This window comes from Camelus bactrianus, chromosome 3 (genome assembly GCF_048773025.1).
Source record: "Camelus bactrianus isolate YW-2024 breed Bactrian camel chromosome 3, ASM4877302v1, whole genome shotgun sequence".
NCBI classification, from domain to species: domain Eukaryota; kingdom Metazoa; phylum Chordata; class Mammalia; order Artiodactyla; family Camelidae; genus Camelus; species Camelus bactrianus.
This window is the reverse complement of record NC_133541.1, coordinates 51,720,729-51,748,022: the sequence shown is the minus strand read 5'-3', so window position 1 is coordinate 51,748,022 and position 27,294 is coordinate 51,720,729. Positions and strand designations below refer to the sequence as shown.

Below are 27,294 nucleotides of genomic sequence, written 5' to 3'. Positions count from 1 at the left end.
AGCTACGAGGGGGAGAAAGGTGAGAACACAGTTAAGGTATAAGAGGGAGCGAGGTGCCAGGCATCCGGTGGGGAGGAGGGGGCAAGGGCACAGGTAGGAAAGAGCAGGAGCGGCAGATCCAGTGAGACTATGGGGGAGCGGGAGGTGAGCTGAGAAGCAGAGCAAGTGGAGAGGGGGAGGGCAGACGCCGTGAGGACGGGTGGTGAGGACCGGGCGCAGCACTGCTCAATCGCAATAGAGGACACTACTCAGCATCAGTTACGCACATCCAGCACATTCTCCTGATGGCACTTACCACGTGCTCACATCCCCAACAGTTCACACTCTTTCAAACACTGGGCTAATAGCTTTTCATTCACAACTACCTCACAGCAGTTAGGTCTTCCATTCCCCACTTGATACAGGAGGCACAGAGGTTAAATCAGTTCCATGAGGCATCAAAACTAGGAAGTGGCAGAGATAGGATCTGAACCCAGATCTTCCTGCCTCCAACATCAGCACCAGGCTCCTTCCCAGGAAACAGGGGTAGATGGATGGAAGAGAGATGCAGTGAGTTGGCAAGGGATTCACCAGCGCCCAGAGGAGAAGGAGAAGGGCAGATGGGATGCCATGGCTGCAGACTGTCCAAGAGTGAACAAGGGAAATCAGAGAGGGGTGGGGGAGAGGGCAGTGGCAGGGGAAGCCTTTCTGTGCGGGCTGCTTCTGCTCGGGGAGACCTTTCTTTCTAGAGGTACTAAGCATGAAAGAAGAGAACATATCCCTGGTCCCAGGGACACCGACAGTGCCCTTCCCGCTGGGACCACCAGCCTTGCTGGGGCCCAGTCCCTCCTGAGAAACAGGAAGCATGCTTGGACGGACCAGGCAAGTTCAGAGCCAATTCCCCTCACGCTATTCTCCGAGAACTACCAATCATGGTTTAATCACATCCCTCCTCTCAAGTTGATACAATAAATAGTAATGGCTAAGCAGGATGAAAGAAAAAACTATTTTCTCAGGAGAACTGAAAGTAGAGTTAAAAACAGAGGAGTGCTTCTCCATTTAATTCCACCACAAAGGGCCTCTGTTAACTCTACCAAAGCCAATTAAAACTTCAAAAAACCTAAATCAGTATAAAGGACTGACTTTCCAAAGAAAAACAAGACCACTCGGTGATGGGGGAGAAAAAATAATCATTCTCCTTCTCATTTACAACAGCTTCATCATTTCCCCAGACTGATAACTTTAATACACGAATGGCATCTCTAGACACATGAGAAAGTTTAATGGCAGCAAATATAAACATTTAAAACACAAAGATTTCATTTTGTTCAGGAACTTCAATGACTTTCTAAAATTCATCCCTCAGATCTTATTTCTCAAGAGTAAAGGTCAGTCTCCAAAAGAAGTCGGTCAGCCCTCCCCGAAAGAATCCCTCCTTGGTGAAAACCTCCTCCCCCCACCCTGCCCCCCACGTATCCGCCAAGGAGCATCTCCCGGCACAGCCAGCCTCACAGAGCCGGGACCAAAGCCCGTGTTACCGTAATAGACTCACTTCCACCTTATGGTGCAGATCAACGTTCTCACTGAGAAGAAAGCTGACAAGGGATGCGTGGCCATTCCGGGCTGCTGTCTGCAAAGCACTGATACTGAGCTGCAGGAGACAGGTGGAGAGAGAAGGCAGGGAGGGACCCCCATTAGAATCCAGCCTGCTTTCTGAAGTTCCTCACTAGTAATCAATTGATACAGTGTAATAGTACGACTTCTTAGAAAAGAAAATCCACATGTTTCTGATTATTTGGGTGGAGGGGTGGGGCTCTCTGTTGCTTCTAGGTGTCTCCCATAAAAGAGTCAAAGTCCTAGAGAAAACACATGCCTCAGGCAAGTATGAATTAAACCTGTCACCTTCTCCAGGAAGTACAAAAAGGACTAGGGCCAGTCTCCTTTCTATACACCCTACAAACCCCCTTCTTGAGCTGAAACAGCTGAATTTGGTATTGGCCTGAGGAAATGCCCCAATACTCTCCTGCCCTGACCATTTACTAGCAACCCTCCCCTTTGCAGAGACGGCCTCAAAGCAGATTTCCTCACAGTCCTTCTACTCAACCCCTTTAGTACCTCTCCTTCACTCTGCTACCAGCTGTCTCCCCGGCTCCTGCTCAAATATCCTCACTTAGTGCCCACACTAGATGGCAAAGTGCTCAGGTCAGGGTCTACTCTTCATTATCCTGCCGCCCTCCAACAGGCCTAGCATGGTGCCCTGCAATAAGACAAAGTCCAATGAATAGTTAGTGATTGATTACAGCTGGCCCCCTGTATCCACGGACTCCGCATCTGTGAATTCAATCAACCATGGATCAAAAATATTTGGAAAAAAAATTCCAGGAAGTGCCAAAAAGCAAAACTTGAATTTGCTCATGTGCTGGCAACTATTTACACAGCATTTACACAGGAGGCTGTGCCCTGTTACATGCCAATACTGTGCATTTTGTATAAGGGACTTGATTTTGGTATGTGAGCCGGGTCCTGGAACCAATCCCCCGTGGATATTGAGGGACAGCTGTAATTGCAAGATTGCTACAAGGTATTTTCAGATCCTCAGTATAAGGATGCCACAGGATATTATTTTTTTCTGAAACGGCTGCATAAGTATGTGCCATCCAATCCGCTCCTCCGCAGTGTGACCCTGCCACTCCCTATCAAGCAGTGGGGTTTATCTCTTCATCCCCTTGAATTGGGGTGGACCCTGTAACTGCTCTGACTAATAGAACATGGCAGAAGTGATAGTATGCTGGTTCCAGTGTGGCCCCTAGCTGGCCCGGCGGCTTCTGCTCCCTACAACACGGAAGCCAGCTGCCACGCTGCGAGAAGGCCAAGGCACATGCAGACGCCACATGCTGGTGCTCCGGTCAAGAGCCCCAGCTGATGGCCAACCTCAACTGCCCGGCCTGTGAGTGGGCCACTGTGGACATCCACGTAGGTAAGCCTGCAAATAACTGAAATCCTGGCCAATATCTGACTGCAACCACACAGCTGACCCAATGTTAAGAATTCCCCAGCTGAGCTCAGTCAACCCTCAGAGCCATGGAAGACAGTAATGCCACTGTGCTTTGGTTTGGTTTGTTATGAACCAACAGATAAATGGTACAAATGTTCACAGGAATGATACGCGCTCTGGCCAACTGGAGTCTAGCTTGAGCTGATACTAAATGCCTATATGACATTGAATAAGTGGCCTCTCAGGGACGGGCCTCTAAGTCTTCCTCTGTAAAAATGACACAACCACCTATATTACTAGTTTTCTATTGCTGCTAATAACAAATTACCACAAATTTAGTGCCTTAAACAATACCAATGTATTATCTCACAGGTCTGGAGGTCAGAAGTCTGAAAAAGGTCTCGCTGGGCTAAAACAAAGGCTTTTCTGCAGGCTTTAAGGAGAATCCATTTCGTTGCTTCTTTCAGTTTGTAGCAGCCACCCATATCCTCTGGCTCATGGTCCCCATCCTCCAACCTCAAAGTCAGCGATGGTATACTGAGTCCTTCTCACATCGCATCACTCTGACCTCCCTGACGGCCTCCTCCTTCTGCTTTAAAGGACCCTTGTGATTACAGTAGGCTCACCTGGATAATCCAGGCTGCTCTCACTGTAAGGTCAGATAATGAGCAATCTTAGCTTCCCCTTGCCGTGGGAACTCACATACTCACAGGTTCCGAGGACGATTATGCAAACATCTTTGGGGGCCATTATTCCACCTGCCACACCATCCTACTTCTTTCTCTCAAACAACAATACTGGGAAAATAAATGAGCGAGTAAACGTATACAGTAATCATAACGATCATTACATTCATTCCACAAAAAATTATCGAGTACTTATTATGTGTCAGGCCCTCTGTTAGATAGTTGGGGGTGGGATATGCCTAGACCGACAAGATCTCTGATGTTATACTCCAGTCGGGGTGGACGGTCAACTAATCTATAGATGGTAGACTGGTAGATCAGTAACTCAGCAGATTTAGAACAAACCCATTTATTAGATTCTAGGCGTTATTAGAAGAACAGTATCTGCTAGTGGTATGTGCTACAGTGAGAAGTAAAACAGCATGACTTTGCACTGAGTGATCAGAAAGGCTGCGTGGATAGGGTGGCATTTAGACTGAGCTTAGAATGATGGGCAGTGCTCCACAGTGGGAAGATGTGAAGCGGAAATAAGTCTGTGAGATGCCAAAGCCAGGAACCCTACAGCAGAAAGAGCTGTAGGAGTCTGTGCCATTTCACCCATGAAGCATTCCAGGTACAGTGTGTAGGGCATATAGAGTTTTTAAAAGCAAAGAAATACCTGAAATCTTAAAAAAAAAAAAATCTGTTTTAAGATACCAAAAGAAAATCATGAAATTGAAGTCAATAAATATTTAATAGACATATTCATACTTCATTGATTGTTAAATGTAATATTCATAAGATATTCATTACATTTGTAAACAATATGTAGGGTCAATTTTTTCACCTCCCTCAAATTCTCAAGTGTGCACGGAGTTCTAAGAAACCAGAGTCAATCATACATTAGGGGAGTTTATCATATGCAAATAATTGTAAAAGCACAGATAAAAATGCCTTTAAAAATAATTTACAGCAAAAAAAGATATATTTAATAGGGAATCTGGGGGCATTTACAAATATTTGGTAAGATGTCAGGGTAGGGCCTCCGGAAATACAGAGTTCTTAGGGTCTCCAGACGTCTTCACTAGACCTGGGGCGGCTGGTAAGGCCCTGAAGACATCCCGCTGCCCACACTCTGGGCAGCCACTCCCCTTAGCACAAAGAGGGGAAGCCTCCAGAGGCAGCTAATGCCATAATCTCTCTCCAGGCACTTCCGCAGAAATGACTCAGCCTTGATGCCCTCCCTTAGTCGGGGTGGGGGCACAGGCTCCGGGAGCCCAGGGCTAATCAGTGTCAGTGCGTGAAGCATTTTCAAGACCAAACACAGTAATCGCCCACAGATGTGGAAGCAAAATGAGTCTCACACGCCCTGGGTGTGTGTCCAGGCTGCTGGCTTCTTGCTTCAAGCTGCCCGTTTCCCTGGGGTCTTCACTGAGTGGGACGGAGACAGGTGTGGACAGCAGTCGGGGTTCTGAGGCTGCTGATCCAGGAAGTGTGCTAATGAGACTCAAGATAATACAAAAGCTGAAAAATGAACTCAAGACAATTTCCAGGCTGCCTGGATGAGGTCGAGGCCATAAGGATGTGGACAACGTGGAGCCTGCCGTCCTAGCAGGGTGGGGAGAACGTGAGCATGTGAAAGCCATTAGAAAGCAAATCCCCTCTGAGGGCCAAATAATTAAAGGGAGTGACGGAGGGAGGGCACAGAGCAACGCAGTGAGCTGACAGGAGTGAGCCCAGGAGGATCCTGCTAATGAGGGAGGCCTTTCCAGGGACTCCTTCCAGGGTGGCTGCAGACCCGGGGCTGAGAGGCACCCAGGCAATGACAGAAAAACAGCACCGCTCTCCATATCCTGAATATTTCCTGGGCCCCATGAATTCTTAACGTTGCTTTCACTTATTGCCTGAATAACCTTGCAGCATCAGTGGAATCACCTCACACTAGCTTCATTTTCTATTTTCTCTTGCAAACTTGTCCATTTTTTTACAAATTTTATACAGTGACAAACACATGTACAAACACATACTGTCTTTTCAATTAGTGTTCTATCATGAATGAATATTTTTCTATATGGCGGTATATTTAGTATTTATCATAATAGAAATAGGTTCACCAAACTTTTTTTAGCCTTCCCTGACCTTTTGTTGCCCTTATAGGTTATAGGTTATATCTAATTCTTGGCTATCGGTGGTAACTTTAACATCTATCCTAAAACACAGAGCTTCCCCCGCTTTTAGATTATCACCTTAACATAATTTCCCAAACATGGATGAATAGGAAGAGACAAATTGCTTTTCAAACGGGTTAAATAAGCGTACACTCCTGCGAGCAGAATACAAGGATATAAAAAATTCCCGGTTTGGGACTTCATTCTTAATTCTAGTGTTTAACTTCACACTTTTTGAAAAGGAACTGTGTATACACACTGTGCTAATATGGTGAGATCTCCAAGATAGATAGATGCATAGATACTGGCAAGTAAAAAAACCAACGTGCAGAGCAGTATATACATATGTGAACAGGTGTGTATTTAAATGTACGTATATGTATGCATACATAGAGATGGTGAGCTACCTACCATTTATGTGGGGTCAGTAAGTATATGTGCATGTGTTTAACCACATTTTCCAAGTGACTGCACGGAAAATTCCTGCAAGATTAAATCAACTATTAATAATATTAGTTCTGAGGAAATGAAATTGAGATGCGGAGTTGGAATAAAATATTTTTCATCATATACCCTTTGGTACTATTCAGATTTTTTGTTATTTTCCTTCTAATTTAAAATTAATTAGAAAAATAGAAAAAGAAAGTAAAACCATTTGAAGACAAGGCTATTCAGCACTTAGAATCTCAGGCTCTGAGCTCGAATCCTTGCACTTTCATTGAATGGCTGTATGATCCTGGATGAGTTCCTTGCCTTTTCTAAATTCTAGTTTTCTCATCTGAAAAATGAAAATAAGTGTCAAAGGATCTTAGCACCAAACTATTTTGTATTTAAAAGAAGGCACCATCCTGTCTTCTTCAGGCTCCAGACTGACCACTTGGGTTTTCACACAGTACATTAATATTTTTTCCACACCTACCATGTATAAGGTAGAAAAAGTAGGGTAGGAGTGTCTCTGTATTTGAGAATTGACAACTACCTGCTACTTTGGCCCTGTTTTCAATTATTCCTGCCCCAAATAATTAAGAATGGCATTGTTTTTGAGGAAAAGTTAATACGGGAATATCAGAGGTAAATCATTAATTCTTGTCCCAAAGTAAGCAAAAGTCAGCCCTCCAAACCCCTGACCCAGGTTCTGCACTGGCAGATTCAACCAATCACAGGTTGAATATGGTTGGTTGAAGCCTCAGATCCAGAACCACAGACAACGACTCTATTATGCCATTTTATAGAAGGGACTTGAGCATCCCAAGATTTTGGTATCCCCGGGCGGGTCCTTGAACCAAACCCCTACGATTACTGAGGGACTGGCTTCATTTTACAAAAGCCCAGCCCAGGACCAGATTACCCAAAGAACATTTCAAGTCCCCCTCCCTGTGTGAGTGAGCAGGCATGGAGCACATACTTTATTTGGAATGTTGATATCACTTCCAGCTGCCAAGAGCACTTTGCTGCATTCTTCATGACCTCCTTCAACAGCTAGGAAGAATGGTGTTTCGCCATTCTAACAAAAGGGAAAAAATAGTTAAAATTAATTGCCCCTTGGCATGGAATGAAATTACCTGAGAAACAGCATGCTTTTTCTATGTCTTTGGCGCATTACTCTTAATGGATTGCATTTATTGAGCATCTATGTGCCAACTTATACTGCCAAGATTGTATGCTTTGGCACAGTTAAACTGCACAATAGCCCTATGAGGTCAGGGTTATTATATCCATTTTATAGATAAAGAAACTAAGCCTCAGCTGAAAAGTGGCAAAGCTAATATGCAAGTCCAGCTGCTTGGCTCCAAAGCCTGCATTCTTAACTACTTTGTCATGCTGCCTCCTTTCAGGCTTTCCCTGCACCACTCATACTTTTAAGCTTTATTAATTAATCTGACAAACATTTATGAGACTCCTAGTGTTCAGCAGGCACTAGCAGGCATTGGGACTGGAAAGATGACTAGGATACAGACCCTGCCCACAAGAAGGTAACAGCCTGTTAGGAAAGATAATCACAGGAATGAGGAATTATAATGCAGTATGAAATATACAGAAATAGAAGCACATATGTACCAAGTACAGCTTTAACCTTTAAAACTGATTTAAAATATTGTATGTCACATACAAAAAAATGTAATACCTACCTCTGTAATCAACTTTTCTGAAACTCACCATGATAAACACTAGTAGTATAAGGTGAGTTTAGGCCAAAACATAGAAAAGAAGGAACTGGTCTCACGTAATAACTTAGAAATTTCCCCCTCCTCATGCGGATTCTTTCCTAAAAATAGTAGGAAGAAATGCAAAATTCCTTCCCCATGTCCTAACCACTTCCCGCCTTGGACACTATTCTGCATTAGGGTAAGTTCAGAAAGCTTTACTCACAGCCAATTAGGTACGAACAATCATGTCAAAAGGAACAAAAGAACCCAGGACCAATGATCCTATCCTACCAAGATGGAAAAGTCGTATTGTGGCTGCTTCACCTGGGTGCCTGGGACAGCCCTCTGCTACAAAGTCATCTGACTTCTTGATTTCCAGGAAAAGAGATGCCAAAAGGCAAACCCCAGTGGAAAAATTTTTGCAAAAATTGTGAAGGAAAGAATCCATGTCTTTAATCTATATCAGGAGCCTAATAAACATTCATATCGTTGACCCAGCAATCCTACCTCGAAGAATATACTCAAAGGAAACAGTGAAGAATACAGACTAAAGTTTACATACAAGGAAGCCCGTGACAGCATCACTTTAATAATAAAAACTGAACAAAACCTAAACGTCCAAGTGCTAAAGAACAGTTCAATGAATTCTGGGCAGCCACTAAAAGTACACATGAATAGGAACACAAAGAAAACTGGAAGGAAAATACATCCGATGTTTCAATGTAGAGAAAATATGAGAATTGCCATTTATGTTTATTTTTATCTCAATCTTTAAAATTTACTTTCCTGGCATGTTTTATAATATATTAATTTAATTATAAATGTACATGTGATTAGGTCCATGTGAGTTTCTTTACTGGTATGAGTTTGCTACCAAGAATGTTTGGAGACCACTGCTGCAGAGCATAGTCCCGTGAGTCACTCCAACTGGTCTGGCAAGAACCTATGTAAAGAAACGGAGGCAGCCCAACGCTGTGTGAACACTGTGGACCTTATCCAAAAGGCTAATATTATCACTAGATACTTGACTTTGTGCAAATGAGACCTATCATAATCTGCAGTTACACTTTGTTGGACTTTATGGCTTTTCCCCAGTGTGCCCTGACTCAAAAATAGCTAAAGGGTGGATGAAATCCAAGCGCACACATTCCAGTGGTAAAGCATGAAAACAGCAGGGCAAGAACGACTAGAGCTTTAAGTTAAATCCTGTGACTATCGGACTGGATCTCTGTATCGATTTGCGAAGGGCAATCACGCTGAAGATTTACCCTAGGTGATTCATGGTCTTTTTGAGTTTCCCACACATCATTCATAACTTTTATTCAAGAAGACCAAACTCCGAGAATCTTCCTTAAGTTAAACCAATTCAACCTGATCATCACAATGCCAGATGGTCACACACATAAAAATAAACAAATGAAGGCTCTATTTTTGTCCCTGATCCTCAGCTGAAAGTCTGGCTTACATTCTCCCAGGAACTGGAAGAGAAAAAAGGAGGATGACAACGCTATATACCACTGATTCCGATGACAACCATGATCCCACTTACTGCACAACATGACACCAGTGATAACAACGGATACGACTTGTTACACACTTAGCCCATGCCAGGCACTCTTCCCTGTACTAAGGGTGCAGCGCAGCCTTTCATTTTAAACCTCATCATGGCCTTATGAGGCTATTTGACAGATGAGGAAACTGAGGCTCCGGGGGACCAAGTAACATGCCCACGATCATCCAGCCGGAGTGATGGAGCCAGGATCAGACCCAAGTAGTCGGAGCCCTGCTTTTCATCTGTGTGTGCCCCAGTCCAGGGATGCATGGGACCAGGCTAATGGGCCTCTGTGGTCCAAAGGGAATACTGACTTTTCCCAGGCATCACACATGTCCACTTTGAGAGCCTTCAGTCTTCATTATGTTGCCCTATGGCTACATTGTGGCTATTCTGATGGTCATAATTCACCAACTCTAGGTCAGATACTGCTTCTCTTGCTAACATATCTGAGATCAGGATGTAGCTCACAATCTCAGCCCAGCAGGTAGCAGACATGACACAGTTGTCATCGTTTGTGATGTGCATTAAACCAGAATCCGTGTCAGTGGCTTAGAAGAAAATCTCAGGAACTACAGCGAGGCAGCCTTTGAAGAAACACTGCCTCACAAGCGCCCTTGAAGGCACAGAAGGGAAAATGTTGTTGGGAAAGGCAAGGACATCAAGACTCTGAGTAAGAAAGTGATTTAGAAGAATTGAACTCAATGTGTGAAGTACACGAATACTTAACCAGCTTGCCTCGCTTATCTGTTCCTCTACATGGGTGTGATAAAAAAAAAAAAATTCTAAGATGAAAATCTAAAAACTCTTTCAATAGGTATAAAATATTCTAACTGAAAAGAAAGCTTTTTTGTGTGTCATAGTTTAATTGGCAGCATTATTTTTTCTTAGTGTTACATAAAACAATGATGTGCCCTACAAGCAATGGTGTCTTACATTAAGTGATTATGATATTACTTCTAGAAGTATCTCTCAGGAGAGGTGTCAGGTTAGAATTTATCAGAACGTTGAACTATGAGGTCCAAGAGGACTCCCTTGCCTGAGTTTCCAAAGAGCCAGCCCCACAGGCACTGACCCAGAGGTTAAAAGGTGACTCACAAGTCTGCCTCCACAGACACAGCTTCTCCACTGAACCCCAGGCCCAGTTTCTATCTCCCTGCTGCCCCCCACCTGAATATACCCCCTCATCCCGGATGCCTCAGAGTGAGCCCATCCAAACCCGCATTACCGACCTCGTTCACCCTCTCCTCCCCTGTGCTGCACAGCTCAGGGATGGTACCCGACCCTCCCACAGTCCAAGCCAGAGAGCTGGGGGTCAGAAAGTCTTCCCTCTCCCTCATCCCTGGACACAAGCCTCTGCCCTGTTTGCTGCCTGTGACAGGCTCTCCGGAGCTCGGGCTTCAGCCACATCCGTGGTCACCTGACTGAGACTCCCCACCTCCAGCCCCTCCAAGCACCAATCCCCCCTTCAAACCACTCTGACAGCTACCTGCCTGCACCCAAGATGGATCCCACCCCTGTTTGCTGCTTAAAACCCTTCAAGTTCTCTACTGCCAACAAGCTAGAGCCAAACCCTCCTCCTGGTAAGCACCACCTTTCATCATCTCTCTCCCATGGTCCACTGAGCAGCCACCTTTCCTGGCCCACCCACCCTTCATTCCTGCCACCCCACAGCTCGTCTTTCCCAGGACAACATCGTGCTCTTTCTCGCCTTGGTTCCTTTACACGGGCTCTTCCCTTGTCTGGAATACTCTACCCTTGTGCCCGTTCCAATGCCCAGACCCAGACAATATACCACCCCCTCTGTGAAGCCTGGGTATTTTCCTCTGTGTTCCCACAGCACAGTGTACATACATCTATAATGGCATTTAGCCCAATACATGAATTTTTTTTATGACCTTCTTGCCCTGTAGGCTTCTAGAATAAGAATACACAGTCTACCTAGCATAGAGCACATATTAAATAGCTCCTGGAGGTATGGGTGAATAAATGAATGGGTTAACAAATGAACTTCTGTGGGTTACTTTAAAGAAAAAATAGGAATCTTTTAGCATCACATTGTACACCCTGTGGCACTAACATTTTTGTTTGCTTCCTTTTCCTTTCTTGAAAGCTGTTCCTCCCACCTTTCCACTTTTGAGCCTCATGTCCTCCTGTAATGAGCACCTCCACATACCTCATTGGTCTCATTTACTTCTTGCCACTGGGTGAGCAGCACCCAGACTGCAGGGCTGTGACCATTCTTTGCTGCGAGGTGCAGGGCAGCGTTCCCCTCCTGCAACACAGACACACCCACGGTAGATTCCACTGCAGCAAGGAACACCCCCTCCCATAGTCTGGGCTGCTGCAGGGCTTCTGGGGAGGTATTATTTTGATTAAAGCTGTGGCCAGAGTGTGGGCCATGTTATCCACAGCTGTAAGTGAAATTCATAATTTTTAAAAAGTTTTAAATGAAAATACATAGCTGTTTGAAGCAGTAGAGAAAAAATCATCCATGCTCCTTGCCCTACCTTTGCTGCTCATTTGCTAGCAAAAAGTGGGACAAAAACTTTTTCCCATATAATCTTTGGGAAGGCAAACTGGTGAAAGATTTCTGGGAGGGAGTTTTAACAATAAATACCAAAAGACTTTAAAATGTGCAGAACTCTGTGACCTATACAATTCCACACCTAGGAACTTCTCCTAAGAAAATCATCAAAGATATGCACATAGACACGGATGTGCAGCCAATGTGTCTCTCCCCAGACTCAGGGGCTGAGTCTCCAGCAGACCTCAGGGGAAGAAAAGAGTAGACTGGAGCTGACAGTAGAAATTCCATGTAGTCCACTGATTTCACAAGCATTTATGGAGAGAAATTGGAAATCTGGACAACCCACTGCAAAAGTGGGTTGATTTCATCTGGATATTCCATGATTCTCTCTGACTGTAGTAACAACTGAACAACTCTACTGCTTACCACACCACCACCACCTAACCTGCACATCAGCTGTCACTCCCCTTTCTCCAGCACTCAGCAAAGACACCAGAGTCCATCTCACCTTGTCCCTTTCTGAAGTATGCAGGTTAAGGGCCATGAGTTTTTCTATCATTTCAACATGTCCCCTCTCCGCTGCCAAAAGAAATGGTTTTCTTCCTTTCTGAAAATCAATCACAACGCCCCAGTGTTAATTACCCACTGACCCAACAGGCGAGGCAAATGACAGTGGGCAGCACTGTGCGGGGGACGAGAAGGACAAGATAGTGACTCTGGTCATAGAATTCTGGGCCCTTCTTGGGGGAGGGTGATAACAATCTCTCTGATTCCAAACCAGATCCAGTTCCGAGTTGTTGCCCCAAACCGTGGGAACTCCGCATCAGCACAGAATCGTTTTTATGCGGGCAGAGAAGTACTGCTCAGAAATGGCCTTCTCACCACAAGCTCACCTCTCCTTACCATTACAACAAAACCACAACTGACTGCTAAACAACCATCAGAAAAAAAGACTGAAAACTGCGGGGACAACTGATGCCCTTGAAAGTCCAACAACCCCCACTCCTGGGCTGTCAGATGTCTGCCTGTGATCCCCCAACAGATAAAGTACACTCTTTACTGGGTGTGTTTGCCCTAACAGACTAATAGCCCTAGGTAATGCCTAATCTCACAATAGCTCAGCCTGGCTAGTTTCAACCCACCTGATCAGAGTCATAAATCCCACCACCTTTCACGGACCCTAAACCTCTTACCTCATCTACAATCAATCAGAGCCTTATGCACAAGCTGATCAGGCACCTTGTGACCCTACCTTATAAAACACCCCAACAACTAACCCATAGGGCTCACACAGGCACCTCTCATTCACGTGACTTGCTGTTGTCTATGGCAGCGTACCCCAATAAATTCCTTCACTACTCTCATACTTTATCTCATGCTTTATCTCTGGTAAATTCTTTTACCAACCTGCATCACCAGCTTGCACCACCCTGACGTAGCACACAACAGAACCTAGCAAAAAAGATCTTCAATTGGAAACATAAAGAGGGAACCACAGCAGAATGATAGGAGGGGTGTGCTCATGATAAAATCGGGTCCCATAACCCTGGGTGGGTGACCCACAAACTGAAGAATAATTAAGTCGCAGAGGCCGTCCCATAGGAGTGAGAGTTCTGAGCCCATGTCAGGCTCCCTAGCCTGGGGTTCCAACATTGGGAAGAGGAAACCCCAGAACATCTGGTTTTGAAGGCCAGCGGAGCTGAACTTCAGGAGCTCCATGGGACTGAGGGAAACAGAGACTTCATTCTCTTGGGAAGTGCACACAGAATCTCGGACATGCTGGGTCCAAGGGCAGAGGCAGTGATTTCATAGGAACCTGGGCCAGACCTGCCTGCTGGTTTTGGAGGGTCTCCTGGGGAGGTAAGGGACTGCTGTCACCCAGGGGACATAAAATCTGGTGGCAGACATTTGGGGAATGTTCATTTACATGAGCTTTCCTGGAGGCTGACATCTTGCTTGGGTCATTAGCACCAAGACCTAGCGCTACCACCTAGCGCTACTGCTACCAAGCAGCCTGTAGGCTTAAGTGCTGGGAAGCCTCAGGACAAATAACATACTGGGTAGGAACAGAGCCCCACCCATCAGCAGACTTCCTGAGCCACAACCGCCTCTAGGCGTGCCCCTAGACACAGCCCTACCCACCAGAGATCCAGGACCTAGTTTCACCCAGCAATGGGCAGGCACCAGCAACTCCTGCCAGGAAACCTGCATAAGCCTCTAGTCCAGCCTCATCCACCAGGGGCAGGTACCAGAAGTAAGAAAACGATAATCCCAAAGCCTGTGGAAGGAGTCCACAAATGCAGGCCACACTCTACCCTGGGACCAGCTGGACCTTGGCCCTTAGGTGACAAGAGAGAAGTGGCTCCCACAGAGGGCCACTCCTCCAAGGTCTAGAAACATAATTAAGCTACCTAAAAATACAAATAGAAATCAAGACAATATGAGGCAGCAGAGGAATATCTTCTAGGCCAAGACACAAGATAAAATTCCAGAAGAAGAAATAAGTCAAGCGGAGACAGGCAACTTATCTGAGAAAGTTTAGAGTAATTATGGTGAAGATGGACAGAGAACTCAGAAGAAGTACAGATGCACAGGGGGAAGCTTTCAGCAAAGAGAAAACATAAAGAAAACTCAGAGTTGAAGAATATAATTACTGAAATTTAATAACACACTAGAAGGAACCAAGAATAGACCAAATGAGGCAGAAGAATGAATTAGTGAGCCAGAAGACAGATTAATGAAAATCACTATGGCAGAACAGAAAAAAGAATGAAAAGAAATGAGGCCAGTTTAAGAGAACTCTGGGACAACAGGAAGCACACTAATATTCACATTATAGGGGTCCCAGAAAGTGAAGAGAGAGAGAAAGGACCTGAGAAAATATTCAAAGAGATAATAACTGAAAACTTCCCTAACAAAAGGAAATAGTCACCCAAGTCCAGGAAGTGCAGAGAGTTCCACATAGGATCCACCCAAAGAGGAACACACTGAGGCACACAGTAATCAAATTGACAAAAATTAAAAATATTAAAATTATCAAGAGAAAAGCAACAAATAACATACAAGGGAACTCCCATAAGGTTATCAGCTGATTTTTCAGTGGAAACTCTACAGGCCAGAAGGGAGTGGCACGATATATTTGAAGTGATGAAATGGTAAAACCTACAACCAAGAACACTCTGTCCAGCAAGGCTCTCATTCAGATTTGATAGAGAAATCAAAAGCTTCACAGGTAAACAAAAGCTAAAAGGATTCACCACCACCAAACCAGCTTTACAACAAATGTTAAAGGAACTTCTCTAGTCATCAAACCACAAGGAAAGAGGTACACGCATCCCCATATTCATTGCAGCACTATTTACAATAGCCAGGACATGGAAGTGATCTAAATGTCCATTGACAGGTGACTGGATAAAGAAGTTGTCGTACATGTATACAATGGAATACTACTCAACCATAAAAAAGAATAAAATAATACCATCTGCAGCCACATGGATGGACCTGGAGATCATCATACTAAGTGAAGTAAGCCAGAAAGAGAAAGAAAAATACAATATGATATCACTTATATGTGGAATCTCAAAAAAAAAGGAGCCAAATGAACTTATTTACAAAACAGAGACAGATTCACAAACATAGAAAGCAAACTTATGGTTACCATAGAGGAAAAAGGTGGTAGAGGATAAATTGGGACTTCAAGATCTGCAGATACTAACTACTATATATGAAATAGATAAACAACGAGTTGTTTCTGTATAGCACAGGGAACTATATTCAGTACCTAGTAGTAATCTCTAATGAGAAAGAATATGAAAAGGAATGTGTATATATGTATATGTATGTGTGTGTATATATATATATATATATATATGTATAAGTGAATCACTCTGCTGAAACCAGAAACTAACACAACATTGTAAATTGACTATACTTCAATTTAATTCATTAATTAAAAAAAAAATGGTCCTCCCAAGGTGTCTGGGGAGGTGCCACCTCAGTCAGACAATGAGACTCCCTTTCAAATGCAGCAATTTTACCAACTTTCTGCATTTACTGAATAGTTCTTTCACTCAACTATCTTCTGAGAAGCTAATTTTATGCCAGATTCTGTTTGAGTCACCCACACACCACTCAGTGAACTTCACCCTACAGATAAAATTGTTTGAAGCAGAAATTCTCCAGGGTTTAATATTTACATGACTCACTCAGAAATGACATTGTATCAACTGCTTCTTTTTAGGCCTTCCTAGCTTGCTCACATGTTTCTCTCCAATGTTCATAAATAATCAACAGGAAAACTCTTGAGAACAGGTCTATATGAAATGGAAAGGAGAAATTAGGAATTATTCAGAGAATACAGCTTAAGAGGGATTTTAGGTGTGATTTGTTGAGGAGGAAAGTTCAAATGGAGAATCTTCTGATTACGGTAATTTCTCCAACTTTTCACATTGCCGAGGGAGACTCCATTTTCAAAAGCCAAAATGTCATCAAGAATAGTGAAAGACCCATAGAAAACTCAATTCTGGAATCTTTAAAAGCAGGAAAGGAAGTTGGGGTGACAAAATAGAGGCAGAAGTATTTTTTCAACTAAAGAAAACATTCACAAATTGGCTAAAGAAAAAATTCACAATACTGTTATTAACTAAAAGCTGAGCAAGATGCTTGAAATGTGAAAAACAAGATACAAGACTCTTTACAAGAAGGTTCCTGAATCTGAGATTCGTCATCGGATTGCCTGCTAATGCAAGATAATAAAAAGTTAACGGTCACTGTTAACTTGAGATAATAGCTTATGATTCTGCAATAACTTAGAGAAAAATTGAAGGAAAAGTGCCAAAATAATAAATGCCCCCCCCCACCACCAAAAATGTGTATAGGGTTCAGCCCTACAGGGCTCTGTATTCATGCATGAACAGAGGCTGGAGGAAAAAAAAAAAACTGGTACCAAAAATTTCCCTTCATTTATATTCTTGAGCCAGATATGTTGCCAATTAGACTTATGTCCCCAACCCTTCAAAGTTTGAAGTCCTGACCCATCATCGTTCTCGCTGAGTCACTAAGGAAAAGCAAACGGAAAAGACAGAGATTGCTCGTGGCCCCTGTGTGCTGCCTGTGAGACAGACGCCTAAGTGAAGAGCAAGATCTAGTCCTGACCATGCACAGCTCTTGGGGAATGACAGACCCCACATGACTGTGTCTGGCTTATACAAACACCTGCAAATAATGACAACAGATAAAGGTCCATATAAACAAATCACAAAAGGGGGACGAGAAACACTGATTATATACTAGATGAAAACATTTAGGCACACATCCTTATAAATCATTTATTTAGTTAACATTGATATGTTAATTATTCAGTTATTAATATTATTATATATGTCAGATATTGTGCTAAGCAAGAGTGGCCAAGATAAAAACTATAGAGCCCCATCCCCAATAAGCTCACAGTCCCGTAGGGAAGACGGACACATATGCAAGCGATTATAATGAAATGCAACGACTGAGTGCTGGTGATATGTGGGGGCAGGTAACTCAGTGTGAGTGTGTGTGTGGTTGCGGAGGCAGGGGACAACAAAGGGTGGATGATGACCTTTAAATAAGGTTACAAATGCACTGGAACAGGAGAAAGGAGCACTGGTGACCAGCTTCCTGCCCCCATCTTTGCCACAGAGAACAGCCCCTGCACCCCATTTTTGTGGAGCTGTGCATTCCAGCTCCTGCCTCTTCCACCACACAGCCCTCGGTCACAGTGTTTGGTTCATGGATGGTCACGTGCCAAGCCAGGGCAATCAAAGTCCCCCGTGGCTTTTTTTCTGGCACATCCTATTTTCACTCTAGTGTCATCAGCTAAGCTATCAGGAGCCCTCTTTAAGGAGAAGGAGCCTTCCAAAAGGGAGACACCACCTAAGAGTGAAGCTGGCAGAGCGGAGAGCAGAGCTGAAAAATGGGAGAAGCGACAAAGAGCCCCGCTGACATCATCTGAGCTCCTGGATTCAGACAAGCCTGAAGCTACCCCTGCCTGAAATTTTTCACTGAATGAGTTAATAAATTCCCCCCTTTTTTCTTTCCCTTAAAGTAGTTTGAGTTGAGCTTCTGTCACCCTTCCTACCTCACAGAACTATGAGTGACCTCAAAGTCCATCAGGAGGTCTTCTCAGGGTCAACTAAACATTTCAGACTCACATAGTTATCACAGGCCACACTTGACACCCGTCTACTCAGAAGACAGGGGCCACAAACCACAGCTTGTCCGTGTCAGCTGTTCCTCTTCATACCATCCTCCACACAGCTGCCCGGGGGCTGCTGTCTTTGTCCCCTCAGGCGATGGCTCAGTTGCCAGGGGGCAAGTCGCACACTGGGCAAGTGTGGGAGCCATCCTGGCTTTGAAGACATGTGCCCCACAGAAATAACATCTCTTGTAACGACTTCTTCAGTATAGCTTCCAGGACCTGCAAGGGACGTGCCCGGTCAGTTAAAAGAGTCACTGCACTCAGAGACGCCCATTCCCCTCTTAATTCACAGTTCATCCAAGTTCCTCCATGCCCAGGTGCAGTTTACCCATCGGGGTTGTTTTTATCATAAGCAACGCTGCTAAGTAACAGTTAATACTGGATCTTTGTCTTGTTTGCAGGGAAACAGAGCCAGAAAGTCAACCAAAGTTTAAATTCTCATGCAGAAGGAAAAGGGGTTTTGTTAGCCCTTTACCCACCAAGCCCATAAATATCACATGAGAGTGTTGTGTCCCAGAGTGAACATCTGTTGTTTTGTCTCTCTATTTCTTTCTTGTAACAGCACTTTGATTTTCTTTGGGAGAATCCCTCACATACACACACAAATCAGGTCATTTAGTCCACTTCATGCTGTCAGTTGCCAGACTTTACCTGCCACATGAAATGATCATGTAACCCATGCTGGTCAGTGATGGGTTCAGAATTGGACATATGATTCAGACAGGGCTAAACAGCTGTTTCTGAGATTTACAATATGAACATCTGATGGGACAGAAACTTTCTTACTTATAAATCAGTATCTCTAACAATGTATGTAAGAATATAAAATTGAGGCTACTAGTAGCCATCTTTCTCACTGTATGGAGAGTATATCTATCAATAATGTCAACACAGAGATAGCCAAGAGTTGGGGGGAAAAAATAGCTGGATCCAGCCATGCCTGAAGCAAGCTAGCTACATCCTCAAACTCTTTAGTTAGGAGTTAATAAATTACCTTTAATGTTTAATCTAGATTAAACTGGATCTTTGTCACTCATAACAGAAAAAATTCTAACTAACACATATTTAGCAGTCTGCAGACAACACTACTAGAAATGTCACGAGTCTGTTCAACTTTCAAATGGCCTTACTCTTTTATCCTTGGTTGCTACAAAGTCCTGCATTTCTGCATGGCTAAACAAAACGACAGAGGATCTACCCACAAAGAAGGCCTAGTCCTGTAAGAAATGGGAGGTTATCAAAGACAAAACATTTTTCCATGCCAAGAAAACAATTACTAAACTTTGGATGCCCTTTGAAAAATGTTATCATCAAGAAAAAAAAAAAAGTGAAAGCCAAATTACACAAAATAAAGACATTTAAAGCAATCTATACCTTATAAACATATCAAAAGGCAGCATAACAAAAGGTGAGGAGACATTAAAATGAGATCTAAATCTTTTCTCGCATCTCTAGTACATGTTATCAGACAAAATAACAACAGGAATTTTTTAAATGTGGTTTTTTAAAAAAATACAGTTTCTTATCTTTTATTTAATTTTTTAACCATCCAACCCTTTTAAACTATGTTCAAGTCGGCCTCTATCCAGTGCAGCCTCATAGGATTGCCCCTACTTGGAAGGAAGGGAGATTTTCCAGCCAGGAGGACAGTGGAACCTGGTGTCAGAGTCTCAGACTGTAGTAGAGAATAACCTTCATTTTGCTGGAGGTTTACAGGGACATCATGACCTAGCCCACGGGGATGGCTGCAAGAACAAAGAATGCCTGCAGCAAGAAGATTACATCAACCACACCCCCTCCCTTATTTTTTGTGTAAAAGGAGCCTGACTAGAACAGGATGGTTCTCCAAGACAGTAGTCTGCCATCCTCTCTGTCTGCCAGCTTTCTGAATAAAGTCGCTATTCCTTGCTCCAACACCTCTTCTCCCTACTTACTGGCCTGTTGTGTGGTGAGCAGAACAAGTTTGGACTCAGCGACAAGGCTTCAGGCTCCAGACAAATCATAACACCTTCCTGGCTCAGGAATCTCTTTATCAACTTAAATAAGGAGAGTCGAGAAATCCTGTTCTCTTTTTCCTTTACTAACTTCATGTGTATTTAACTTAATATGTCTTAATGCATTTAAATTTTTTGCAAGTGAGTAAGTCTGAGAAGTTGTAATTACTCATTAGAAATTATTTTTCATTTTTAAGTTTACTGCCAGAGCTATTTGACAAATTACCAAGGTCAGTAAAAGTTTCACAAACAGCCATTGAATGAGCACCCAAAGGCCAACCTGCCCACCCCTCCCCACAGGGATCCCAGAGACGGCGCCCTGGGGAGCCTCAGACAAGAGGAGGCGGGCAGAACCCAGCACAAAGCCCCCCAGTGCCTCCTAGGCACACAACACCCCACGACATTTCCCTTCCCCCTGCGTTCAGGACCTCACAGCAGAACCCCAGCAAAAGGGGAAAACCAGCAGGTCCCTGAGTAACTAGAGATTGGAGAGAGGAATCTAACATTGCCGCGGATAAAAAGTGCCAGAAGAGCAGTGCGGTGAGTATGAGGAAGGATGCAACTGGGGTGAGCAGGGCCGCTGGGTCCATTATCCCCAGATGGGAGCTGACAGGTCTGATTAAACCCAAGGCTGTCAGAGGTCGGCCTCAGGTCCGTATAGGAAACTATGTCTTCTCAAATTCCCTCATGCTCATTATTCCCAGCCCTCCAAAAAAAAAGAAAGGTGCTTCTCTGCATTTTGGCCTCTAGAGACTTCCTTTAAACCAGTGGAAGTCCCCTACACGTGCGGCTGAAACCAGCCTAACGCTGTACCACCACACTCTCGGGAATACTGAACAAATACAGGCATGGCCTCTGAGAGCATTCCTTTCTGTGTCCCTCCTTCTCCAAACATTTTAGCCCGAGTACTTATTTTCGATGGCTAGGTAAGTGTTTACAAGTAGATTCAAAATATCTAGACGACTTTACCCATAGCCTCTCCTGCTCTAATCCCTCTCCCCTGGAGAGGCCACCTGTTTCTAGAGCCATGGAGTCACGAGAAACCTCAACATGTTTCCCTGTGTCCTCCATCTCTCCCATCCCACCAATCCCTTCTGGGCCTAGTTAAATCCATTTTACTAATAAAGACCTACTCCCAGTAAGGCTCTCCTTATTAGCTTTCGGAGCTCCCTCCAGGCTAATGAGAAGGATTACTAACTCTGGGCAGGTATACAGGCTGTCAGTCACTTACTGTTGATAAGAAACTAGGCAAGAGGGCTAGCTGTGAAGGTGGAGCAATCTTTTCTATCAACTGTATTTCACGAGATCCACAATACCTTTAAGCAAATACAGATGGAAAATCCAATAATGAATTAACTGACTCTGAACTCCCGATCCCAGTTCCTACTGGCTTTTGCCAATATCCTTGACCCCAGATCTCAGCTCTCAGGAAAAGGAAAGATTTTTGTCTTTTCCAATGATCAATCCAGGTTTCTTCAGGACTAAAATTGGACTTCTTTCCAAGATTCTTCTCTTCCTAGATGACCCAGTGGACTCATTATTTGCTCATTCCTCATATGTCTCTCAACCCATCTTAATTTTAGAATCTCTCAGCTGCACATCTGGCCCTGCACAGTCTGCTGTCAGGGCTCCTCAGCCTTTTCCCCAGCAAAGAGAGTTGGAGGAAGAGGAGTGTAACAGGACAAGGCCAGAGCCAGCTGAAGAGACGCTGGACAGGGAGGCTGCTGGCCGGCAGGGGTTCCAGAAGTGGGGAAGGCTCCCCGCAAACCTTTGGTCTTTGAGCCTCTTCAGCCTGCCTGATCCTCCCCACACACCGCTGTCTCCCAGCAATGCATACAGAACCCCGTGAAAAGGAAGACAGTCCTCTGTCTCATACAGAACAGGTGCTAAACACATATCTGCTGAATTGAACTGAATGGAATTCATTCACAGGCCACACCCCTAGTTACCATGCATCAAACCATAATATCTGATTTCCTCATCCTGACATTAAATGCTGTTTGATTATGGCTATCAGTTTGAAGAAATCAGATAGTATTTTACCCTACAATACTTGTTATAGTAACTACCATTTAGTGGGCGCTTACCACACATCGGGCTCTTTGCTAAGTGCTTTATAGTTGTTAACTCAGTTAAGCGTTCCAACGGTGGTTGCTCTAATATTACTGCAAAGGAATGGCTTAAGGGTGGTGTCTGATTGGAAAGGGGTGGTGGAATGGCTTACCATTTAGCTCCCTGGCATAGGTATTTTTATATAAGATTGAAGAAGTATCAAAATCATTTAAATCAAAGAATGGAGGTATTGCTGATTAAAAAAATGCCATGGAGGTCAAGACATCTCCCTCACCATGCCTTGGTGCTACCACGAAGTTGGTTTTATTATTCCCACTGTACAGATGGAGATGAGGCTTTCAGCAGTTGGAGAACTTGCTAAAGCCACATAGGTAATTTATGTCCAGACCTTAGCCGAAGTCTGTCTACCTCTAAGGTATAAATACATAGTTGCTCAGTCCTACTCAGAAGAAGTAAAAGAAATTTACAGACTTCATTTGAAGAACTAGTCTTTGTTGTTACTACTTTTAAGATTGAGGTCAGAAAAACATGTGAAAGTTTTTTTAAAAGAGGTGAAATAAAGTGAATATTACTGATTAACTTCTAGAGAGAACTTTAACGGAGAATCAAGTTCTAGAGGCACAGTGAAAAGGAGGTGCCATTCGAAATCAAAATATCAATCCCACAGAGGATATCAACCTCTGAAAAAAGCCTGAAAGGAGATATTCTAAAGAAAAGACAGTCCGTAGCACATGGGCAATGCCTAGTGCCCTCTGAGAAGGGAGGCGGCACAGCGATGGTGACTGGAGTCAGCCAGACCTGAATTCAACCCTGCATCTGCCGCTTTCCAGTACGGGGGCTTCACACAAGGTACGTAGCCTCTCTGAGCCTTGACTTCCTCAGATATACATAAAAATAAGTATAATGTTCCTTCTTTATAGGATTATTGCAGGGCTTAACAGTATAATTCATTCATTCATCAATGATTTGTTAAGCATCTGTACGTGCCAGGCCCTAGATCTCTCACAGAAATAACGTGTGTATGTAGCTTTCCTCTGTACCCAGCGCACTAATAAGTGCTCAGTAAGTGGTAGCTGTTATTATTATATCGCTTCTTATGAAAAGAAAAACATATAGATGAATCTGGTAAAACCGCACTGTATTCCATGTTCATTATGGCAGAGCCTCGGGTCAAATACATCCCCAAAAGCCAGGAATAACAGAGTACAATGCAGGCACCCAAAGAGGGTGGAGACTGTCTATACCCTGGCCAGGATGAGGAAGTAGAGCCTGCTTCCTCAGTACTCCCATCCTCCCACATGCAGGTGCCAGGGCCACCACCAGCACCAACACTTCCCTTCTGCTCCGTGTTCTGCCAGAATGATGGAGGAGCTGGCTACAGGGCCGGGTCCGTCTGTGTTGGCTGCTTCAGCAGTTCCAGCAGGAGCAGGAAGAAAGCGGAATCTGGTGGGGGTATATGTGAGACCTGGCCCACTACAGCGAGCACACCTCATCCGGCTGGTTCAGGTCCTTCAGGTGCAGGTCTTGAATGAGGTACTCCACAATGCGCACACCATTGCTCTGAGCTGCAAAGTGCAGGGCATTCATTCCATCCTAAAGACAGTCAGGGAAGGGGAGGTAATTACACAGCAATCTAAGGACTTCCCCCTCCTGTACTTACGTCCAGGTATGACCCACATACTGACCTGATTCCTGGCTCTCTGGTCTGCTCCAGCTCTAACCAGCATGAGCATGATCTCAAGGCTTCCAGACCAGGCTGCAAGGTGAATTACTGTCAAGCCATGCTTCCTCAAGAAGAGAAAGGAAAAGAACTCATCACTTGAGTGAGTCACAATACACTATCTCAGTCAACGAAAGCCAAGTTAACACCTAACTGTTGAAAATTAAGAAATAAGAAGAGAGTATAATATACAGTAAAGGTGCTATTTCGATTCCATGGGGAAAGTGAATATATTTAGTAAGTGGTTACATGCACAAGTGGCTCTCCATCTAGAAGAAAATAAAATTAAATCCTATATCATATCACACACACAGAAAAGCATACAAACAATACATTAGAAGAAAATCTAGACTATAATGTGTTTATTCAGAAGTTATAAAAGAGATGATAAGCAAAGTCAATAAACAAGCAATAGATTTTGAAAATATATCTCAAAGATAAATGGTTACTTTCTCTAATATATGAAGCACTCTAACAAATCAACAAGAAAAAGGCAATTAAACCAACTGAAAAATGGACCAAACAAGGTATTCTCTTAAGGTTATTAGTGAAAATGAAACCATTACAGTTTATGAAACCTGGCAATATCTATTAAAATTTTAAATACAACCAGCAGTCCCACTCCTGGGACTTACTCCGTGAAAATAAGTTTTAAGACCTAATGTTATATAAACAAGGATATTAACTGCAATCCTTAAACCTAGGTGCAACATTGGAACACTGAACAAATTAGTGAACAGCCATTAAAAATAGTGAATTAGGGCTGTAACAATTGACTTGGAGAGATTTCCGTGAGGTAGCTGTTAAATGTGGAAAATAAGATGCAGAGAAAATAGAAATTAATCCCATTGTTTATAAAACAAGCAACGACCAAAAAGCTCATACATGTATACGTATATATCTATCTATAAATGGGTAAGTAGGTGGATGGATTCTGATAGATAACAATATAGAAATGATTATATAAGCATGAGGAAAAGCACAAAATTAAACACACAGATCCTACATTGTTAAACGTAGTTACTGGAGAAGAGGAAGTTATGCAAAAAAGAAAAGACAGAAAAAACTGACGTTATAAAAATAATTCTATCTGTATATAAATTATTTAAGATATTCTCTCTATAAAATCATATAGGTGTGTGAGCACATGTGCATAACTTAGGCTGAAAGAGAGATTCCACTCAGGACCTAGAGTTGCAGTGATTCTGGGAGCACATAGATTTGTTACCAAATGAGCAGGGAGAAAAGCGTGAAAGGAGACAGCTGGCCATGAACACTGGCTGTCCCAGGAAGGAGGGACTGGAGGGCTGTAAACTGGGAAAAGCTGGGACCTGCGTCCTGGGCCCCTCGTTAAAGAAGTAGCTAGAGCAGACACTATGAGCGTGATCTGCAGACTGAAGGAAGCTGACCTCAAATTCTGGCCCTACCACTTTCAAGTGTTGTAATCTTAGTCAACTCAGTTAACTCTCAGGCTTAGGACCCTTATCTGTAAGTTCATGTGTCTGCTTTTCGGTTTCCTAGCAGCCCCATCAAAAAGTTGTCCGTTCCCTCTGTACAAGTGCCTTACAAAAAGTCAGCCTTCTCAGCACATCTTATTTGCCTCTCCTAATCAACTATGTTTGTAATCCTGGAGACCAGTTTGCTAAATGTACACAGTATAAACAAATAAACAAGGAGGGGGGTCTGCAGGGGACTTCCATGCGTTAAGTATATAAGCCTTTTGGCAGTAAATTTGGCTGCCCCAGAAGCTGCATTTTCTCCTATTCTTAGTAAAGTTCAGGTATGGGGAAGTGAGAAAGCAAGTCCCAGATTACTGAGGTGTAACTCTAAATCAGTGGTTCTCAACTAGGGACGATTTTGCCCCCAGGGGACATTTGGAGATGTGTGGAGACACTTTTGATTGATGTGCCCCAGGGGAGATAACTGGCCTTTAATGGGTAGAGACCAGAAAGACTGCAAAACATCCTATAGTCCCAGACATCCCCCCACAACAAAAATTATCTGACCAAAATGTCACAGTGCCACTGCTGAGAAACCCTGCTCTAAATGTTCACACCCTAAAAAATGCACACTTCAGCTGTCACGCTGCACAGTGAGTCAGTCTATTTAAGTCTATTTATACACTTACAACTCCGGTATGAAGAAAATGCTTACCAATTTCTGCACTTTTTCCCAAGGAACAATGATGTACAATGACTAGCTGAAGTTCTTCAAGAAATGTTGCCCCTTAATTTAGCCTTCCCTATAAATTAATGTTCTACATCCAGTATCACTTAATCTAGTTTCACATATGGTCAAAAGAAGAGGCCAGAAATATTTGGGACAGATGATAAATCATGTTTTGACAGGAGCTCTATTTTTCCCTAAGAGGTCATTCCTAATTTTAAAGCAAGCCAACACTTAAGGATTTTAAACACTCATCACAAAATCCAAAAGCCAGAAATTCAAGCTGCAAACAACTTGAGTCTCTGAAACCATAAATTCCAAATGGAGCTATCATTCCTCAGAGGCAAAGAATCATTCCTCACAGATGTAAGTTCCTCCACAAGACCTTTGGAAAGCTAAGTCTTCTGATAGGAAACTGACATGCCTGAGAAGCTTATGAGCATAGTCATGGACTGCACTCACAGACAGCACGTGGTGCTCTGTAACGTGTAAAATGCTCACAAGTCACTGACATCCTGTCCTCATTACCAGTCTAGTAACATCCTCTGGGGAACACCTGCACCCGAGAAGCTTCCCAGAGGTAAGCAGCTCTGAGAGCAGATGCTTGTCATCATCCTCTGAACACCACCTGCATCCCACCTGGGGTCTTTTCTTTGTTCACTTCTGGGGTAAGAGCCTTCACTGATCTCGTCTGCCTCGTCCCCAGATTGGAGGATGCTGCCCGTTTTGAACCTGGAGTCCTCAGCCTCTGGGCAATGCATCTGATCCTCAGCAAGCAATTTCTCAAATGATGCATCTGTGACAGTCTCAGCCCTTGCTCCCCAAAAGACTGTAGGTTCCTCAAAGCAGGGACTATATCTCACACCAGCGCTTCCCGACACAACCACCTGGGGATCTCGTTAAACTGCAGATTCTAGTTCAGGAGGTCTGGGGTGGGACCCGAGATTCTGCACTTCTAACAAGCTCCCACGTGATGCCAGTGCATCTGGTCCCAGGACCTACTTTGAGTAGCAAGGACTTATATCAAGTTGAAACACCAGTAATTGGCATTGATACCCACCACAGGCGCTAAA

The 27,294-nt window shown here is 43.7% G+C and overlaps 1 protein-coding gene across 12 annotated transcripts in view; it reads right to left on the bottom strand.

Moving 5' to 3' along the window:
- The window catches only part of ANKDD1B (ankyrin repeat and death domain containing 1B), a 65,014-nt gene that overhangs the window by 23,094 nt on the left and 14,626 nt on the right, over positions 1 to 27,294 (bottom strand). For 9 of the 12 annotated variants that reach the window (XR_012504866.1, XR_012504868.1, XR_012504870.1 and 6 more), the window contains 6 exons: positions 24,021 to 24,119; positions 23,824 to 23,928; positions 12,545 to 12,643; positions 11,683 to 11,781; positions 7,213 to 7,311; positions 1,532 to 1,630 (listed from right to left, as the gene is read on the bottom strand). Coding sequence is in view for 4 of the 12 variants with exons in the window: in XM_074359923.1 (XP_074216024.1) it covers positions 1,532 to 1,630; positions 7,213 to 7,311; positions 11,683 to 11,781; positions 12,545 to 12,643; positions 23,824 to 23,928; positions 24,021 to 24,119 (600 nt within the window). In the remaining 8 variants the exon portion in view is untranslated. Of the gene's footprint in view, positions 1 to 1,531; positions 1,631 to 7,212; positions 7,312 to 11,682; positions 11,782 to 12,544; positions 12,644 to 23,823; positions 23,929 to 24,020; positions 24,124 to 27,294 lie in introns of all 12 variants that reach the window. The other 3 variants (XR_012504873.1, XR_012504872.1, XR_012504869.1) reach the window with 2 other exon arrangements.